This window comes from Sciurus vulgaris (genome assembly GCF_902686455.1).
Source record: "Sciurus vulgaris genome assembly, chromosome: 3".
NCBI classification, from domain to species: domain Eukaryota; kingdom Metazoa; phylum Chordata; class Mammalia; order Rodentia; family Sciuridae; genus Sciurus; species Sciurus vulgaris.
Genome location: NC_136463.1, coordinates 18684008 through 18705711, shown reverse-complemented (window position 1 = coordinate 18705711; position 21704 = coordinate 18684008). Strand labels below are relative to the sequence as shown.

General features: G+C 45.0%; 1 protein-coding gene across 1 annotated transcript; it reads right to left on the bottom strand.

The window, feature by feature from the left end:
• Window positions 1–7112: 7112 nt before the first annotated feature.
• Window positions 7113–12424, bottom strand: LOC306657072 (large ribosomal subunit protein eL42-like). Its single transcript, XM_079132751.1, has 4 exons — window positions 12368–12424; window positions 11559–11751; window positions 9908–9986; window positions 7113–8898 (listed from the first exon to the last, which is right to left on the bottom strand). Exon 4 carries the CDS (start codon window positions 8166–8168, stop codon window positions 7764–7766), a length of 405 nt encoding a protein of 134 aa, XP_078988877.1. The 5' UTR covers window positions 8169–8898; window positions 9908–9986; window positions 11559–11751; window positions 12368–12424; the 3' UTR covers window positions 7113–7763.
• Between the last annotated feature and the right edge of the window lie 9280 nt (window positions 12425–21704).

Genomic DNA, 21704 nt, shown 5'->3' with positions numbered 1-21704 from the left:
CCCTCCCCCGCCAACCCAATTCATGGGCACACTGAGCATGTGCAGGAGCTGTGCAAGGGAGAGAGGAGGAGGTGGGGGATAGATTCCGGAGGGAACTTCCCACCCCCTACTTCCTGTAGCTGCCCCCACTCTCTTTCCTGGGTCTGACAAAGGATCCCGTGGTGCTCCCCCAGCCCCTTCCCCCTGGGACTGCTGAACCGCCAAGGGTGCTGGGCAGGCGCCCTGGCCCTGGGAAGTCTCCCTGCTGCCTGGAGGCCGCACAGGCTCAGCCTAGTGCCAACCTCACTTCTCTGGTGTGGGCGGTGGCAGATCTTCCTGCAACTTAACGTGTTCAATTTCCTTCCATTAGGGCCAGGGTTTTTAAGAGGACCCTGTGATGTACTCTGAAAATTAAACACAGTGACAAGGGTGAGATCCCTGTCCCCACCCTCCAGCAGCTTCCAGTCAGAGAGGAAGCAAGCAGCTAGACTGCTAGCACCCTTGACCTTCCCCAGCCTCCCTCTTCTGGCTCTCTCTTTTTCCCCTAAAGCCCAGAGGCCCCCAGTCCAGATCAAAGTCTGCTTCCTTGGTTCCCTGCAGCGGAGAACCTCCCCTTCAAGCCTTTCCCCTATCTCCAGCTTGCCTGTTTCTGCAGTGTCCCCCACCCCAGACCTCAGCCCCCCGGATACCTTCCCTAACTCCTCTTCCCCTTCAGGTACTATTATCTTTTTTAAGTAGATGTGAAACTCACATACTATGAAATTTACTCTTTAAAAGAGCAATTCAGTGGCATTTAGTATGTTCACTATGTATGTATCCCACTGAAACCTAGTTTCACATCAATCCAAAAGGAAACCCCAAATCCATTAAGCAGTTATTTCCCATTCTTTCCTTTCCACAACCCTGGCACCCACCCACCTGCTTTCTGTCTCTATGGGTTTACTCACCCTGGGTATATTCCAGAATACATCCAGTCAAGAGAAAAAGACTCAGTGCCTATATTAGAAAACCACGGTCACCCTGAGGGTGCCATTGTGGAGGGCACACTGGACCAGGAGTCCTAAGATCTGTGACTCATCCCAGTTCTACTCTCACTCAGGGTTCCTTGTGTTCATTTGTTCAAAGGGGGTCAGGAGCTTTGAGCCAGTCCAGGATCCTGGCCCCCCCTATTAGGCTATGCTGCCTGGCATGAAAAACATATTCCCCACCTTTACCCTTGCATCTCCCTGCAGGTCCAGGCAGTGAAGGTGGCCCCAGGGACAGTGTGACTCATACTGTGAGGTTTGGGGTCAGACCCCGGAGATGAAGAAACTTCAGCTCAGAGAAGTTGAGAAATTTGCCCAAGGCCACACAACTGCTGTGCTGGGCCCAGCCGGTTAGGTCTGATTTCAGTCTAAGCTCTTGACCACTGTGCTCTCCGGTCTTCAAAGAGATAAAGCAAGTTAAGGGCTGAGCTAAGTGCCAGCTGTGTGGGAGTTGCTCTCAAAGGGAAGCAGCCATAAATTTTACTACTTTCAGGACATTGCATAATCATGAATAGCTCATTCCAAGGTAGTTCTTGGGAGTTCTTCTCAGTCCCTCCTTCCCTTATCTTTTGAAGAGAGTTTCTTCTTTGCTTTCTTTACTGGCCTCTCTAGGGTGGCAGCTTTTGTGGGGCTGAGAGCAGGTAAGGATGGGAAGCGTGGTTTCCCTCCCCTCCTAAGGAGGAGGAGACGTTGTTCTGTCTCTCACCCACTTCTCCATGGTTGAACATCCACCCCAGCCCCTAAACAGAAAGTCCTTTGTGGAAACAGAGAAGGGAGGGGCCTTGCCTGACAGGGGGATAGGCTGAGCAGCTGGCCCCCAGTTGGCCACTGTGTCGCAGCTGCCTGTGGCATGGACATTCCAGAGACCACCTGCTCCACAGACCCTCTCTGGACCCCATCCAGGAAGAAACACCCCAGGCCAGCCCTCAAGGCACCTGCTGTCTCCAGCCTCCGGCAACCAGGATGATCCCCCTTTCCTGTCCCTCCTTACCCCAGGGCTCCAAGAGGAAGTTTCCAAGGAGATCAAGTTGTGGGGAGGATATTGAGATCCCTGTGGGCCTCCAGAGCTGCCTCCACCATAGCCCTGTGTTCCACAGAGAAGAAAGGAATGGGCCTTCTTCTCCTTGGGCCTCTTCTATACCTAGTTCTTAGTCCTAGTGACTTCTTCAGTCCCCACCCTTTGGCCTCCAGGCAGCCCTTCGGTGACTTCTTTGCACTGTGGAAGGACCCAGACAGACTCCTTCAGATCATGCCTGGAACCAAGCCCTGGGGCTGCCTGGCCAGCCAGATCCCACTCTGAGGCCCCCTGGGGCCCCAGGCACCACCATGCTTTCCAGCTGGACCTCCATTCCTTTGTTGGCCATGGCAGTCAGCTATAGCCCCTGTAGGCCTCTGAGAAAAGGTCTCTTTTTCCCTCTGGGCCCCTGGCCCAACTGTCCTCACCTGTAATTCACATTAGCTGTGTCTCTAGCCATAGGCAGCACCCCCACCGTTCTCCCAGGCCCCCTTCTGAATGACCTTGACTTCCCAGGCCCCTTGGGCAGTACATCCAAGCTGCCCTTCCTCCTTCCTTCCCTGAGTTGCAGATTCTAGAAAATAGTTTGTGAAAAAAAAATTTTTAATTTTTCCAAATCATTATACCATTTGTTACGGTCTGAACACTATTAAAAAATTCTTTTCACCATGATTTGAAATTACTTGTTTATCATAAATTACCTTCACATAAGTATCTGTGAGCTTCATATTCTATGCCAGTTCTCTTATACATATATTTATTTATTTTGCAGTGCTGGGAATGGAACCCAGGGTCTTGAGTGTACTAGGCAAGTGCTCTAGCAGTTAGCCAAATCCCCAGCCCCTCTTTCTCATTTATTAATGAATCAATTCCATTTTAAAAGTTATAGCGTGGCTAGGGTTGTAGTTCAGTGGTAGAAGGCTTGACTGGCACATGTGAGGCACTGGGTTGGATCCTCAGCACCACATAAAAATAAATAAATAAAATAAAGGTATTGTGTTCATGTACAACTAAAAAAAAAAAGAAATTATTTTAACTTGGTGTGGTGGTGGCATGCCTGTAATCCCAGCAGCTCTGGAGGCTGAGATAGAAAGATCACAAATTTGAGGCCAGCCTCATCAACCAGTTACTGGACTCTAAGCAACTTTGTGAGACCTTGTAACAAAATAAAAAACAAAAAGGGCTGGAGATGTAGCTCAGTAGTAAAGAATCTCTGGGTTAAATCTCTAATACCAAATTAAATAAGTAAATACATAAATAAAAGTTATTATAAACTGGGTGTGGTGGTGGCATGCCTGTAATCCCAGTTACCTGGGAGGCTGAAGCAAGAGAATCACAAATTCCAGACCAGCCTTGGTAATTTAGCGAGACCCTGTTTCATTTTTTAATTTTTTTATGATTTTTTAAATATATGTATAGGGTAATAATGTCTGTCTCATTCTACAGTCCTTCCCATCCCCACCCCTCCCCTCACTCCCCTCTGCACAATCCAAAGTTCCTTCATTCTTCCCTACCCCACCCCTGCTATGGATCATCTCCTTATCAGAGAAAATATGTGGCCTTTGTGTTTTTGGGATTGGCTTATTTGAGACCTTCTTTCAAAATAAAATTTAAAAGAAAAGGTTGGAGATGTGGCTCAGTGATAGAGGATCCCTGGGTTTACTGTCAGTATTGCCAAAAAAATAAATCAAAAAATGTAATTATAGCTGCATAGTGTGCTTTAATTTTGATTATTCCCTTTTATTAATCATCTTACTGAAGAGTCCTAGATATTCTTAGATTGTTAATTTTTCTAGAATACATTTAAAAGTTGTACTTGTCCAGATCTCCATTCAAAGCACATATTTATAGATCTATATATAAAGACAGACAGACATGCAGTTATAGATATATATATATCTTGGAAAGCAACAGGCAAAATACTCCTTTAGGCTGTATTAAATTTCTTCCTAAATTTACAACTCTCCTGTATTCTTTTTTGTTATAAAATGTACAAAACATAATATTGTACCATTTAACCTCTTTTTTTTTTTTTTTGCAGTGCTGGGGATTTGAACCCAGGGCCTTGGGCTTGCAAGGCAAGCACTCTACCAACTGAGCTATATCCCCAGCCCCCATTTAGCCATTTTTAACAACCACCATTTTTTTTCGTCAGTACTGAGAAGCAAACCCAGGTCCTCATGCATGCCAGGCAAGTGCTCTACAACTGTGCCACATGCCCAGGCCTCATTTTAACCATTTTAAAAGAATACAGTTCAGACATTCAATACATGCGCATTGTTGTGAGACCATCACCACCATCCATCTCCAGAACTCCTCGTCTTCTCAAACTAAGACTCTGTACGTGTTAAACAATAACTCCCTCCTTGCCGCCCCCAGTCCTAGCAACCACCACTTGGCTCTTCTAGAAGACTTTCTACATGACTGCTTCCTTGCTGCTTCCCCTTGCAGAACTCTTATGACCAATAAATCCCTGTTTCTCAATCTCAGTGCCCATTGGGAAATTTTCCTACTAGAATTGCCTGGGAAAGTTTTATTTATTTTTTTGGTACTGGGGATTGAATCCAGGGGTGCTTATCCACTGAGCCACATCCCCAGCCTTTTTTTTTTAATATATGTATATTTTTGTCAATGAATCTTTTATTCATTTACACGTGCTGCTGAGTATCAAACCTAGGGCCTCACAAATGCCAGGCAAGCGCTCTACCACTGAGCCACAATCCCAGCCCCCAGCCCTTTTTACTTTTTATTTTGAGACAGAGTCTCATTAAGTTGCTTAGGGCCTCCCTAAATTGCTGAGGCTGACCTTGAACTTGTGATCTTCCTTCCTCAGCCTCCCTAGTCACTGAGATTACTACAGGTGTGTACCTACACCTGGCTTCAGCCTTTTGTATTTTGAAGCAGGGTTTCCTAAGTTGCCAAGGATGACCTTGAACTTGCCATCCTTTCTGCCACAAGCTTCCTGAGTTGCTGGTATTACAGATACGTGTCACTGCGTCCAGCAACCTGGGAGAGTTTTTAAAAGTTCCAGTGCTTAAGCCAGGCATTGTGATGCACACCTCTAATCCCAATAAATCAGGAGGCTGAGGCAGGAGGATTACAAGTTCAAAGCCAGCCTTAGCAATTTACTGAGGCCCTGTTTCTAAATACCCTGGTTCAGTGGTAGAGTGCCCCTGGATTCAATATCTGGTACAAAAAAAAAAAAAAAGGAAGAAATTCAAATTTAATTATTCTGGGGGACATCCCAGGCATTCAGACATCGGATTTGTACTAGGGACTAAACCCAGGGCCTCACACACGCTAAGCAAATGCTTTACCACTGAGCTACATCCTCAATGCTTTTTAATTTTATTTTGAGACAGTCTCCCTAAATTGCCTAACTTGGCCTCTAACTTGTGAGCCTCTTTCCTCAGCCTCCTTGGTTGTTGGAATTTCAGGTGGGCACCACCACATCTGGCTGGCTGGTTGGCTGTAGACTTCCTTTTAAATGCTAATCCTCGTTTATGAAGCACCCTGAAGAGTTCGAGGTGGTTTCGTTCAGGTGAGTTTCTTTGGGTATGATGACCAGATTCCTATTTCACAGATGGGGAGGGTGAGTTTTGGAGAACTGAAATGACTCGTGTGGAATCAACATGAACATTAAGTCATAACGCAAGTAATAACAACATCCAATGCTTGTTAGATGCCAACCAGTGCAAGTTTTACACACTTCATCTCACTTGGTGCCCATAAGCATTCTGCAGGATAAAGAAGTTAAAGTTGCCCAGTGTCATGTGGCTAATAAAAGATCACATCAAGTCTTGAACCTAGGCAGTCTGACTCCAGTGCCCGTCTCTTCGCCACCCCAATATGACTCACTACAGTGACGTACTACAGCTTTGGGTCTCCTTTAATACCTCTGCTTTGTACCAGCAACTCAAGTGCCATTGCTCAGTGCATCTTTAATGCCTAGGAAAGGGTCATGCCTATCTCTCTTTTTTCTTCCTCCCTCCCTCCCTCCCTCCCTCCCTCCCTCCCTCCCTCCCTCCCTTCCTTCCTTCTTTCCTTCCTTCCTTCTTTCCTTCCTTCCTTCCTTCCTTCCTTCTTCCCTTTCTTCCTTTCTTGTGCTGGGCCTTATGCATGCTAAACACATGCTCTATCACTAAGTTACACCCAGTTCCAGAATGGCCTTTCAAATATTCATATATTCATATTAATATATATTACTTGAATATTCAAATATTTGTGTGTGTGTGTGTCTGTGTGCGCGCGCGTGTAGGCATATATAGGTACTACAGATTGAACCCAGTGGAGCTCTACACTGAGCTACATCTTCAGTCCTTTTTATTTTTTATTTTGAGACAGGGTCTCACTGAACTGCCCAGTCCTCAGGTTCGAAATCCTCCTGCCTGAGCCTCCTGAGTTGCTGGGACCCACGGCCATTCCTGGGTCAAATATTTATTGTTAACTATTTTAACTATAAAACAGACACCCTCATACCCACTCCTGATTTAAGAAGCAACATTGTCATGGTTGTTCCTGAAGCTACAGCATTGTCCTTCTTCGGTGCCGCCCCACCCCAGGGGAAACCAGCATGCTAGTGTGATAACAATCACTTCCATGCACTTACAGACACAGAAAGTTGCTTTTGTCTGATAGTAAGTGATAGTCCACCTTAAGTCTTGACAAGGAAGCATAACAAGAAGTGGGGATCAAGGTGAAGGTATAGCTTGACTGGAGCCCCTTTTGAAATATGTTATGGTGAGATGTTTCAGATAAGAGAAAGGTGTACATAGAACCATGCAATGAAGAGCCTACTTAGGAGCTGAAAAATGGCCCACAGGGTTTTCTTCCCTGACTGCATCATCCCAGATGAACCGCCCTCCTGAATTTGGGGATTACCTTTTTATTCTTTTCTTTGGGTACTTGAGATTGAATGCAGGGGTGCTTTACCACTGAGTCACACTCCTAACTTTTTACACATTTTTTAAATTTTGAGGTAGGGTCTCAGTTGCTGAGGCTGGCCTCAAACTTGAGTTGTTGTTTTTTTTTTTTTTTTGGTGGCACTGGAGATTGAACTCATGGCCTTGTGCTTGCAAGACCAGCACTCTACCAACTGAGTTACATCCCCAGCCCCCTGGCCTCAAACTTGAGATCCTCCTGCCTACTGGGGTTATAGGCATGTGCCACCCTGCCTGCCAGGTGGAGCTTATCATTTTGAGCAGAATCTTTGGGGAGGAGTAGGGATTTTTCAGTGAGGAGAGAGCATCACTCAGGGAGAGCAGAGTAGGGCAAAGGCCCAGAGCAATGACCTGGGGAGGCAGATGTTGGGCATGGCTAGGAAGCAGGGTACCTATGGGGGTGGGGCTTTGGGTGAGTCTGGGGAGTGTTATGGTTTGAATGTGTCCCCCAAAGTTCAAGAGTTAGAAACTTAACCCCAATGCAACAATGTTGGGAGGTGGGGCCTAATAAGAGGTGATGAGGTCATGGACATTCAAAATGAATGAATTAATCCATTAATCTATCAAATCTGAATGGGGAAAGTTATCGAGGAAGTAGAAGGTCCTTAATTAAAAGGATGAGTTCTGCCCCACTCTTCGGGTTCTCTCTTGAGTGTCATCTCTTGCCCCTGTGCCTTCTGCCTTCTGCCATAGAATGACAACAGAATGCAGACCCTCACCAGATGTGGGTCGTTTTTTTTTTGAAGAGAACCTCAACATCTTATTATCTTCATAACAAAACAGACAATGAAACTTAGAACTGGATCACTTGGCCCTTTCTCTTCTTATCTCCTCCCAGTTCAAAATGCTTACATCCTTAATAGACAGCATTCTCTTAGATCTGCAGTTAGGTTCAACACACTCGAGCTTCAGCACAATCTTCTTTGTAGTTTTAGCCTTTTTCCTGAAAATGGGCTTCATCTGCCCACCACAGACACGTTTCTTGTCATAACTCTGCTTTCTTTGTGCATACAGAGAATCCTTGCCCTTCTTGTACTGTGTCACTTTATGGGGTTGGTGTTTGCCATACTTCTTACAGAACATCCAGCGGGTTTTAGGAATGTTCACCATGTTTGCAGGAGTGTTGTTGGCAAGGAAAGCAGATGTGTGTTTCTTGACCTTGAATTTCTCAACCTCCAGAACTGGAAGACATACATTTCTTTTCCTCATAAATTAGCCAGTCTGTGGTATTTTGTTATAGCAGCACCAGATGGACTGATATGAAAGTAGATAAGCATCCAGTCCCCCCTCCTCTGAGGTCTGACATGTATTTCCCTCCATCATTGACCAAATCCTGATGATCTGTTAGCTTGACTTTGATATCCTGAGAGTATAAAACCTTCTATTCATCTTTGTCAACCCCATGTCTAATCCAGTGACTAGCACAAATAGGTTTTTAATAAATATTAGACCGATAAACAAGTAAGCGAGTGATCGTTTCATTGATTTCAACCTTCCTGGTTGTGGGGTGGCTGGCAGCTAGAGGACAGGCTAAAAGAGAATCTGCATGAGAGTGTTCTCGAAGGGACTCAGACTCAGTAGCACCTATGTCTTCATCAGCATTGCCCAGTCCAGACCTTGCCTTGGTGCATAGCAGCGAGGGAGAGGAGTCTGCTGTGCAGCCACGATGTGGGAATGCGATGACCAGATGGGCTTCTCAGGACTTCTGCCTCAGTGGTGCCATTCACAACCTCCCACAGAAGTGAGACGTAGTCTCTTCTTTAAAAACACTCTTCAAAGCCTACAGATCCCCTTCAGTGTGCTCATTAGGTGGTGAGCTGAGTACCACTGCTCGGGCTCCTCGTTTGCATTCCTAGAAGCCCCCTCAAGGCCGGGCATGCTTCAATAGGTTCTGAGCTGTGCAAAGTGCTTTTCTCAGAGGCTGCATCCCACACGGGGCCTAATAAACAGATAAAATGCATGTGCAATTAGTGGCATCTTTGCTCTCAAAGACTTAATGTGCTAAAGGCTGTTCATTTATTCTTTTGCAGCATTCAGATCTACACCGCAACCTGTTTGAACCAGATCTTGGCTTAGAGAGCCCCCATTTCTGTCCCAAGGAGAAGACAGTGCAATAATGTAGAAGAGACAAAAGAATCTAGCTGCGTGTGTTGTATAGATGAATCTTAAATGCTTTTAGATAAAGGGAAAGCTGTTAAAAGATTTTGGTACCATTGACTTAGTAGAAATTTGGGCCACTGGGTTCTGAATTTGCAGAGTTCCTATTAATGAAGCCATTTTGTTCTTTTTTTGTGTGCTCGTTAATTCAGTAATTCTGTCATTCCGCTCAGGTGCAGAGAGTGCTGAGTCAGGTTGTAGCCTCCACTCTTCCTTCCCCTCCTCGGTCTCCTCCTATTTGCGGCAGGGTGCCAAGTGCCCTGGACTTGGGATTTGGCATAGGAAGAACTGGTGTTGAGCCCTTGTTCCAATGCTTTCACGGTCCAATGATCAAGTGGTCTTTCATTCACCAAATGTTTGTTGGATGCCAGGCACTGGATAGGTAGGTGTTAGAAAGACAAAGATAAATAAAACACAGTTTCCTCCCTTCTCCTTTCTTTTCTTTTCTTTCTTTTTTTTTTTTTTTTTCTTTTTTGATACTGGGGATTGAATCCAAGGGTGCTTAAACCACTGAGCCACATCCCCAGCCCTTTTTACATTTTATTTAGAGACAGGGTCTCGCTAAGTTGTTTAGGGCCTCACTAAGTTACTGAGGCTGGCTTTGAACTCACAATCCTACCGTCTCAGTCTCCCAAGTCACTGGGATTACAACCGCACCCAGCTGTCTTTCTTTACTTTTTAACACTGAGTTCTTTTAATTATGAACTATCTTAATCAGACAAGTATAAAGTGTTCCGAATAATAGAGTGAACACCCATGATACAAACCACGTCAGGTGTGGTGGCACAGACCTGTAATCCCAGCTACAGGGGAGGTTGATCCAGGTATGCAGCCCAAGTTCAAAGTCAGCCTGGGCAACTTAACAAGACCCTGTTTTAAAACAAAAAAATAAAAAGGGTTGGGCATAGAGCTCAGTTGCAGAGTGTCCCTTGGTTAAATCCCAGTGTAAAAACAAAAACAAAAACAGCTTAAGAAATAAGGCTAGAAAAACATTTGAAGTCTCTTGGGCATATCTCAGTCTCTTCTCCCACTAAAAGGAATCCTGTTCTGCATTTGGTATTTGACATCCCCCCCCACCCCCACCCCATGTCTTTTCTTCTTAGCTTTATTTCTCTATCTCTCTCACTGCTATTTTTTGTTGTTATTGTTGTTGTTTTTTTTTTTTTTTTTTTTTTTTTGCAGTGCTGGGGATTGAACCCAGGGCCTTGTGCATGCAAGGCAAGGCAAGTACTCTACCAACTGAACTATCTCCCCAGCCCTCTCTGCTGTTTTTGGTACTGGGGATTGAACCCAGGGAGCTTTGCCCTAACCCTTGTCATTTTTTAAATTTAAATTTTTATCTTTGCTTCCATTTTTTTCCTTTTTATTGCTACTTTTGAGACAGGATCTCCCTAAATTGCTGAGGCTATTTTGGAACTTGTCATTCTCCTGCCTCAGCTTCCCAAGTCACTGGAATTACAGGAGTGTGCTACCTCATCCATTTCCTGCATGTCTTTTTTGTGTATGTAAACTTACACAATATATAACGCTAGGCTGTTAGGCACTGTTAAAATTTCTCTATGAGGGCTGAGGTTGTGGCTCAGCAATAGGGCATTTGCCCCCATGCATGGGGTACTGGGTTCGATCCTTAGCACCAAGTAAATCAATCAATCAATCAATCAATCAATAAAGGTATTGTGTCCATTACAAATAATTTTTTTTTTTTTTTTTGTGGTGCTGGGGATTGAACCCAGGACCCTGTGCATGTGAGGCAAGCACTCTACCAACTGAGCTACACCCCCAGTCCTTAAAAATTTTTTAAAAAGTTAAAAAAAAAATCTCCATAGATTAGGTATGATGGCACATGTTTGTAATCCCAGCAACTGGGGAGGGAGGTTGAGACAGGAGGATTGCAAGTTTGAGACCAGTCTGGGCAGTTTAGTGGGACCCTACCTAAAGATAAAGAACTGGGTGTGTAGCTCAGTGGTAGACTGCCTGCCTAGCATGTGCGAGGGGCGCAATCCTTAGTATTGAACAAAACAAAACAAACAAAAAAACTAGACTCATACAGACAAAAAAAAAATTTTTTTTGTACTGGGTATTGAACATAGGGCTTCGCACATGCTAGACAAGTGTTCTGTCACTGAGCTACATCCCCAGACCTTTTTTAAAATTTTGAGACAGGGTATTACTAAGACCCTGGGAGATTAAGGCTGTTCCCCAACTTGCCACCCTCCTGCCTCAGCCTCCCAAGTAGCTAAGTTCATTTTTTAGTGAGAATATGAATGGAGCTGGGGTGTTGCTTAGTGGTAGAGTTAGTTAGTAGTTACCTGTCTCTGATGCTCCTACCTCTAAGCAACACCCCAGCTCTACCACTACCTCTGAGTTCAATCCTCAGTATCAAAAAAAAAAAAAAAAAAAAAAAATACTTGGATTAAACACTTTTTATGCATGTCGTTTTACCCTCATGTGAATTCCATGAAGAAGGTGTTGCTGTTAACACTGATACACAGATGAGAAATTGAAGAAGTTGAGGAACTCTTCTTTCCTTCTTCCTTCCTTTTGTTCATTCTTCCTTTCTTCTTTGTGTGTGTGTGAGTATCTCTGATGTTAACACATGCTCTCCCATTGAGTTAGACCTCCAACCCCTAAGGAACTGCAAGGTCACATAGTAAGGGCTAGTGCATAGCCCCTAGGTTTACTGTCCCCAGCCAGTCACTATGGTCTGAGGCCTAGTCTGATAGAGTGGTAGTACCATTAGGACAAATTCTGGGAACTGGTGACAACTGGTAACTGGGATTTATCAGGTGAGGAGACCTCCAAGAGGAGAGAGGTGACCCTACTGGGCTGGTTGGGAGAAGTCACAGAGAAGCACCGGATTAAATGGGATCTTTGGACAAGTCATCTTAGAGTAGGGGTACCTGTCTCTGATGCTCCTAATTAGGATTTAAGGTGCTTGCTTGAATTAGATAAAGCTCCTGACATCTTGCACAGTGCTAAGTTCAGTGAAAGATTGTTGAAGGAATTAGTGACCATATTGGTCCTCTCTGGAGCCAGGCTCCTTTTATTTCGAGTCAGGGTAGACCAGCAGAGAGCTGAAATAAATGGCCACTTCACCTCCCAGGTAGGAAAGACCCCTCCATGTCCCAACCCTCAGGACTGCAGGAGACCTGTGAGGGCAAGTCCTTCCCAGACAGAGAAGAAATAATATCACAGGACACTGTCAAACCCCTCCCCTACCTCAGCACCCTGCACCCCTTTCCCATTTCTACCCTGGATCCAGAAGAAGGAGCTGGAGTTCAGGATCCACAACTCCCAGAGAAAGGCCCTGGCAGGCAGGCAGGCGTGGGATGGGCTGAGGAGGTGTGTTTGTTTTGAACGACTAGATCGACTAGATCAGGCTGCTCAGGAAGAGGAGGAGGATGTGGAGGAGGAGGGAGAGAGGGAGTTGGGTGGAGGGAAGGGGAGGATTAATTTGCTACGTAGACTCTAAGGCCAAGGACTGCAGCCTGTCCCGAGTACGTTCCCTCCTCCACTTGGCATCATCGGAAGGGTAGCCTTGGGCATCCGTGGTGGAGCCGGGAGTATGGGGGAGCTGAGGCCCTGTAAGCTGGAGGGCAGACTGGGGCAAGGATTAGCGAGGCCATTCACAGTCCTTGGTGGGCTGGGTTTTGGAAGAAAACCCCAGGGCTGACCCACTCCAAGTCCCAAGCTGATCCTCCGCCAGGTTCAGCTAGAGCTGGCTCAACAGCGGCACCTGCCGGTCGGGGTCCTCCCTGCGGGGCGGGGCTCCCCCACCGCTCTGGGACCCCGCAGATGAGTCACTTTTGGCCCGGGGTCCGCCACCTCCCCAAAGCTGTCAAATCAGAAAATGTCGCGGGTCGATGAGTGTCGCGAAGCGGCGGGTCCCTGCCCTTCCGGTCGCCACCTGCGCCCTTAATTCCACCCTGTTCATCCAGAACTCTGACCAACCCAAGGCCCACCCTGGGCCAGCTCCCTGCCAGCACTAAGGAAAAAGAGCAGAATAAGGATCCCTAACTTTTAGTAGACGCCTGGTTTGGAAATTTTTGTGGTTGTATTTTTTAAAAAATATTTTACTTGGAAATAATTTCAGGCTTACAAAAGAGTTCCAAGAAGATACTAAGATTCCCTATGTACTTTACCTGGATTCACCTGTTGTTTTAAAATTTTGTTCACTTTCTCCACATATATAAAAATATACTTTTATATGTATATTAAAATATGTATTGGGCGTAGGCCTAACTCTGATACAGAGTGAGGTTAGCATGCTCGAGGTCTTGGGTTGGATCCCACACAGATACACATATATGTATATGTGTGTTTTCTGAACTGAGAAGACGTGACAGCTGACATGCCCCTTGGCCCACAAATACTTCAGTGGGCATTTACTTTCTAAAAATAAGGATGTTCTTTTGCATCACCACAGTCGACTTTTTCCTTCAGGAAATTAGTTAATTAATTAATTGGGACTGGGGATTGAACTCAGGGGCACTTTATCACTGAGACCCAGTCTTTTTAACTTTTTTTTTTTTTTTTTTTTTTTTGAAATCGAGTCTGGCTAAGTCACCCAGGTTGACCTCAATCTTGTGATCCTCCTGCTTCAGACTTCTGAGTTGCTAGAATTATGGGTGTGTGTTACGGAGACCAGAAATTTAAAAATTTAATACTGATAACTTTGATCTACTGTACATACTCAAGTGTTATCCACTGACTCAATAAGGATCCTTTAGAATCTTTTCCTTTTAATATAGGATCCAGACCAAAATCTCATATTGCATATGTTGTGTCTCTTTGTGCTTCCTTAATCTGGAGAAATTATTATTATTATTATTATTATTATTATTATTATTTTGGTACCAGAAATTAATTGACCAGGGGCACTTAACCACTGAGTCACATCTCCAGTCCTTTTATTTTTATTTTTTCATTTTTTAATGGTATTTTTTTTAACACTGAATAACTTTAATAAGATTCATCAAAGATGTTGAACATTAGGTCTGTACAATATTTTACAGCATTTCTACACATCAATAGTGAGAAATCATAGAAATAGATGTATGTAAACAACCAAATAAACAAATCCTACAAAAACCTCGGAATAAGTCTAAAAATTATGCCAGACCTTCATGGATTAATAAATGGAGAAATAACATTTACGCTTGGGAAGGTGCTATATGGCAAAGATGGCAGTCCTTTTAAAATCACTTACAAATCCAATGTGATTGCAGTGAAAACCCCAGTATGATTTTTGATAAGAACTTGACAAAGTGATCCTATGGTTAAAGTATGAATGTTTCAGAGGGGCCAATGAAATTTGGGGGTGGGGTTACTAGGGATTGAACCAGGGGCATTTACCACTGAGCTACAGCCCCAATCCACTTTTAATGAGAGAGCATTTCACTAAATTCCTGAGGCTCTCACTAAGTTGCTGAGACTGGCCTCAAATTTACTATCCTCCTGCCTGAGCCTTGCACATTGCTGGGATAACAGATGTGTGTCACTGTGCCAGGTGCCAATAAAATTTTTCAAAAGTGTAAGAATCCAGTCCTTTTATTTTTTTGTTTTGAGACAGGGACTCGCTAAATTGCTTAGGGACTCACTAAGTAACTGAGGCTGGCCTCAAAATTGCAATCCTCCTTCTACAGCCTCTCTAGTCGCTGGGATTACAGCCCTGCCCCACTGCACCCAGTTCCCCTTTTGCTTTTAATTGAATGTTCCTCATTTTGGGTTTGTCTGGTGTTTCTTTTATCACAGATTCAAGCTATGAACCCCTGGTAGGAATACAAACCCTATTATATTCTTGGGATGGGATTTTCCACCTTGAGGGGTTCACAAAAGTCCTGAGCCTTTGAGAATTAACTTTCAAGTTGTCTGTCAAAAATCAAATTTTCAAAACAGGTTAAGAACAACACCATTAATTCTGTGTGTGTTTTCTCTTTGCTGATGGCTAGCCTAGGCCCTGTCTTTCTCCCTCGCCTTCTCTCCATGCTGAAATCCAGCAGCTGCTGTTGACAGCACTCTTTTTGAAGGCCTCTAGGGACAACCTAATTGCCCAACTCAAGAGTCCTCAACCTCTTGACCTCCTCCAGGACATGGCTGACTGCCACCTCCCTGAAATCTCTGGAGGCCAAGCTTGGCTTCGCCAGTCTCCGCCCATCGCCTTGTCAACAAATGATGCTTTCTGTCTGCCCTGGGAAATACAGAGGTAGCCAGATGCGGAGTTGCTCCTGCAGGAGGCGCTTGTCAGGAATTTCTTTAGGTCCTGGTCTTTTTTGCGCACTCTGAACCCCAGCGAAAACATCCTCACAGTTTCTGTCCTCAGCTGGATTCTTCTGGTTCACATCCCTAGGGAGAGCTCAGCCTTCTAGTAGCTTCAACATCTGCTCTCTTCTCCAACACCCAGGAGGGCAGCCCTGCACCGCCTCCCTCTTGCCTGGCCTGATCCAGTGGATGCCTCTTGGAGTCCATGAATCTGAAGTGGAGCTGTTTACTGCTCTTCAATCTGTTCTGCTTCCTTCGTTCTTGTCCTTCAGTGCCCTCACCATCTCACCAACACCTCATTCAAAACCTTTGCTGGGGGCTGGGGTGGTGGCTCAGTGGCAGAGCGCTTGTCTCACATGTGTGAGGCACTGGATTCGATTCTCAGCACCACATATAAATAAAGAAATAAAATAAAGGTCTATCGACATCTAAAAAAAAAAAAAACTTTGCTAAGCCAGGGGCAGTGGTGCACACCTGTAATCCCAGCAGTTCAGGAGGCTGAGGCAGAAGGATCGGGAATTCAAAGACAGTTTCAGCAATAGCGAGGCGCTAAGCAGCTTAGTGAGACCCTGTCTCTAAATAAAATACAAAATAGCGCTGGGGATGTGGCTCAGTGGTTGAGCGCCCCTGAATTCAATCTCCAGTACCCCACCTCCAAAAAAATAAATAAATAAAAACAAAACAAAATAAAAACTTGAGTTAGCTTTTACCCTTCCATGAAAGCCATGTCCTCCAATGGAAGATCTCTCCCTTTTTCCCCTCTGCTTCTTTTTTCCTGGTCTGTGGTTAAAAATGAATTCTGCATCTGATCCTCAAGGTTTCCTTCTTCTTCATGGTCAGATGTGGCTGATCATGCTCTTCCTGCCACACCTGACCCTGTCAGCCACTCAGCTCAAGTCTCACAAGGTTTGTCTGCCTAAACCTTGAGTATTGATCCTGTGGATCCTTCCAGAACCTCCCTTCCCTTTAGCACCATACCCTTTACTCCAAACTGGTGATGTTTTGTGTTTCTCCCAACAGATCATTGCTGCTGGTTTTGTGTGTGTGTGTGTGTGTTGCTGGGGATTGAACCCAAGCCTTCCCAATTTCTCAGGCTATTCTGCCCTTACACCTGGACAAGAAGGGTCCCACTCTTGGCTTTTCCAGTGGTATCCCTCCCCTCTGGGTGAGCAACCCCTTAGGAGTCCTGCCTCCCCTTCTAGACCAGCACTGACCAACAGAATTTTCTTCAGTGGTGGAAGGGCTTACCATCTGCACTGTGCAATGGGGTAGTCACTACCCACAGGTGGCTACTGAGCACTTGAAGTGTGACTTAGTGTGATTGAGGAACTAAATTTTAAACTTTATTTCATTTTGGAACTGGGGATGTTGCTAAGTGGTACAGCACTTGTCTAGCATGTAGGGGCCCTGAGTTCAATCTCCAGAACCATGCACACACAAAATTATTTCCTTTTGAATGGTTAAATTTCAATAACCAGGAGTGTGGCCAGTGGCTACCACATTGGATTGCACAGGGCTGGGAGATCTTCTGCCCCTGGGACTCAGCATTCCCTGCCCAGAGGTCCCAAGCTTGCTTCAGGGGCTGCCCAGGCTTCATCCCAGCTCTTCTAAGAGCAGAGCACACGGGAGGTGTGCACAGCCCTCAGCAGGGGGGAGGCTGAGGGTGCTCTTGGTGAAATGTGTATGGGACTTGGATATGCAGTGGAGGTATCTGCAAGTGTCAGTAGTGGGGGCTCTCATAGTGCGGGACAGAATCACGGGCGGGAAGGGAAAGTGGGGGCTCTCCCTCAACTGTCATATTCCAGTGCAGAGCTGTGGTTCTAGAATTTTTGTGTGCACTTTTCTTTAGAAAGTACATTTGCCAGGGTAAGAATGTAGAATTCACTTTATTTATCTGTGTTGGTTTGATTTATAACTTTAACATTTATTTTTGTGGTGCCAGGGATTGAACTCAGGAGCACTTTACCACTGAGCTACATCCCCAGTGCTCCCGTTTTAATTTAAAAAATCTTTTAAAAATTTTTGGACACGTCTTGCTAAATTGCTCAGGCTGGCCTTAAACTTGTGATCCTTCTGCCTCAGCCTCCTTGAGTAGCTGGGATTATGGGCATGCACCACTACCCCTACTTTTAAATATTTAGATGGATGGTAAGTGGGCTTCCATTGAGTTATTGTCCTACACTCACACATCAGGAGTCATCTGGGATTAGCATTCCTGTGTCCCTGTGGCACACAGACCTTCCCTCACCACTCTCCCTCCAGGCTGGGAGCTCTTCCTGGGTCTAATTCTTCCCCATTCCTCCTGTTCTTGTCTCTGGTCTGCCATTTTCTTGATTTGGGACAAGTCACTTCATCTCATTGAGCCCCGGTCTTCTCATCTGTAAATAATGGAGCTGTCACAGTGTTGTGTAGCTATAAGAGAATACCTGAGACTAGATGATTTATAAAGAAATGAAATTTATTTCTTATAGTTCTGGGAAATCCAGGTCTGAGGATTCATATCTGATGAAGGCTCTCTGGCTGCCTCATAACATGGTGGAAAGCATCCTGGGGTGGGAGCATGCACAAGGAGAGCCAAACACACCCTTTTATCAGGCACTCACTCCCAGAATAACATGAATCATTCATGAGGGCTCTGCCATAACCAGCTCTTAAAGGTCCCATTCCCAAGGCTAGATTGAGGATTATGTTCCAACATGTGATCTTTGAAGGGTTCATTCAAACAAGAACAGGGGCTAATAACACCAACCTAGGTACATTACCATGAGAATCAAATGAACGTGACAATTCTAGGGGCTCAACACCTGGGTGTTCAGCAGGTCTGCCATACATGTTCCTTCAGGCAGCATTCATTAAACACTTACTATGCAGGGCGCGGTGGTGCGTGTCTGTAATCCAAGTGATTCAGGAGGTTGAGGCAGGAGGATCTCAAGTTTGAAGCAGCCTGGGAACTCAGTGAGGCCCAAGGTAACTTAGTAGGACCCTGTCTCAAAAATAAATAAATAAATAAATAAACAAATAAATAAATAAATAAGGCTGCGGATGTGGCTCAGTGGTCAAGTGCCCCTAGGTTCAATCCTTAGTACAAAAAGAAAAACAAAATCAAAACACTAAACTGCGTACCAGGTGCAAGACTCTGTTCCCCACTCTAAGTGACCCCTAGCCATGAGAATGGCCTTGGATGCTCTGAGCAGCTCCCTTGGTCCACCCACTTTGCTCAGCCTAGCTGAGCCCTGGGCTAAATTGGAAATCGACAATCTAAAAAAAGATAACTCCGTGCATTTGGAAATGTCAAAATGAACTTCTAAATAATTCTTGGGTTGAAAAACTCCTAATAAAAATTAGAAAATATCTAGAACAGACTATTAAAAATATGATGCATATGAGTTGAGGGTCTAGCTTGGTTGAACACTTGCTTAGCATGTGTGAGACCCTGAGTTCCATCCCCAGCACTTTAAAAAAAAGTACTATGAATAAAGTCCTTTGCATCTAGTGCCCTAGAAGTGGTCGTGAGGGCGATAAAGATGCAGCAATAGGGCTGGGGATATAGCTCAGTTGGTAGAGTGCGTGCCTCACATGCACAAGGACCCGGGTTCAATCCCCAGCACCACAAAAAAAAAAAAAAAAAAGATGCAGCGATAGCCTGGGGGTGGGGTTATCTGTAGGATGAACTTGCCAGATTGTCTGAGGCTTAATGAGGAGGGGCAAGGACTAAAGGAAATGTATCTGGGGCTAACCAGTGATTTGGGGATGGGAGACTCAAAGAATGAACCATAAATGATTCCATGAGTTGGGGTTTTTCTAGTTCCCTTTCACTGATGAGGCTCCTGAATTTGCTAATGGGGAAGAAATTCAAGACCCCCATTGAAGTGGCAAAGAGAGGATTCAAATCCAGATTGGCCCTCTCGATTTTCATGCTGCCCCTGAAAGTTCAGCAGACGGAGGCTGGAGAAGCTTTTTGGTTAACATCAAATCAACCTTAAATTAAACGTTTTAGTCTCTGAAATAGTCTGCCACAGAGGCATTGGCCACTTCTCTCACCCTGGAGTGTCCGGCTGAGCTGAGGGCTTCGGAGCACAGCATCACCTTCATCGGTCTATCTATCCATCCAGAGCCCTGCTAAATGCAGTCCTGTACCTTTCATTCAATATTTAGCAAACACTTTTTTTTTTTTTTTTTTTAACAGCTGAACCAAGGGCTTCCCCCTGTACTAGGAAAGTGCCCTACCACTGAGCTACTTTCCCAGTCCCTTTCAATTTCATTTTGAGACAGGGTCTCACTAAGTTACCCGGGCTATTCCTGAAGTTGTGATCCCCCTGTCTCAACCTCCTGAGTAGCTGGGATTACAGGGGTGCACCACCACACCTGACCTTAAGCAAATACTTCTTGAAACTATACTGGAGATGCAGGGATGGAAAAGACAGTTCCTGCCATGGAGAAACCCACAAGTCCAAAGGGACAATCATGTGACTTGGACTTTTAAAGAGATCTCACCTAAGATCAAAGGTCTGTTCATTGTTGGGGAGTAGAAATTGGTGTAAACTTTTAGATGGCAATTCTGTGAATATCTACCAAAAATTTTAAAACACAACCTTTGATACAGCAATGTCATATTTATATATTTATCTGATAGATATATGCATAAGATTTTTAATCTTTATTTTTATTTATTTATTTACATGCCGTGCTGAGAATTGAACTCAGTGTCTCACATATGCTAAGCAAGCACTCTACCACTGAGCTGCAACCCCAGTCCAAGTTTTCTTTTTTTCTTTTTTCTTTTTTCTTTTGGTACTGGGGATTAAACCACTGAGTCACATCCCCAGCCCTTTTTTGTATTTCATTTAGAGACAGGGTCTTGCTGAGTTGCTGAGGCTGGCTTTGAACATCAATCCTCCTGCCTCAGCCTCCCAAGCTGCTAGGATTACAGGTATGTGCCACTGCTTCCAGCCAGATATACACATAAATGCAAATAAATATATGTACCAAGATGTTTCCTGCAGGCAGCACTGTTTCTACTAGTGGGGGAATAGTGAAATGTTATGACAGACCCCTGTGATGGAGGACTAGATACAGGCAGGTATAGTAAGTGAAAATAGCAAGGTGCTGCACAGTGTGACGTGTGTGCTATCATTTGTGTCAAACACACACACACACACACACACACACACACACACACACACACACACTACTTGTATGTACCCAAAATATCTCTGGAAAGATACATTAACACTGTTACCTTTTTCTTTTTTTAAATAGAGGCACTTACCGAAAAATAGTGAGGGGAAGAAGGGAGGCGAGTCTTGGGGAAGCCCCCTAGTCACCTGAGCTCTGAGTGTTCCCAGCGATTGCACAATCCCTCCATCCGGGGTAACAAGGTGAAACATTACTCCTGTCTGATTCCACTGAAAACCTTGAACCGTTTGGCTGTCATACCTCCTGTTCCCAGAAGGAGGCAGCACAGACCCACCAAAGCACAGTTCCCAAACTCGACCACCTTGTAGGATTTCCTCCTCTGTGGACCGTGATTGGAGAGCTACTTCCTGCCAAGCCAAACACATTTAATAGGTAAAAACTGATTGCATTTTCTCCTTTATTTATTTTTTTTTGGCAACTCAGTTCTGATCAGCATGAGAGAAAGACTTCAGGCTTGGTGAAATGATAATTATCAGAATAAGAGGTCTTACTTAGTTTAGCCTTATTTTTGCCAGGCTTTGGGTGATGAGTGGTAAGCAATGGCCTGAGGACCCCAGGGATTGAGGACTAGACTGGCAGTGGCTGCATTACAGTCTTTCTGGGTTTTCAGCCGCAGGGCACACTCATACTCTCTCTGCCCTCCTCAAAGAAGTAGTTCTGGGCAAGAGGAAACATGGGCACCTCATCTCACAGACTGCCTTAAAGCAGTGACTCTCCCAGATATGTATGGAGTCTGTCACTTGCTAGGCTGTGATCAGTCCAAGGGTAGGGATTCTTCTCATCAGAAGAAGAATTGCAGGATCTCAAGGACTAAACACAGTACCAGGCACACAGCTGGTAATATGGAAAATTTGTCGATGAATTGAAATGGCCATTGAGGAAACAGGAGTTAAATTCTTGAGGGGGGGGGGGGGGGGAGAGAAAGAAAGAAAAAATGAAAAAGAGAGGTCCCAGCTAATCTCAAGGGCAAGGCCCCAAGGGTAAGGCTATCATTTGTTTCAGACTGGAGGAGGTGGCAACTGGCAAGCAATGGGTCACCTTCCCAGCAGGCTCAAGGACAATATTGCTGTGACCACCTTGGGGGTTCCTGGCCAGGACATGACACAGGGGTCACATCTCTCAACAACCTGG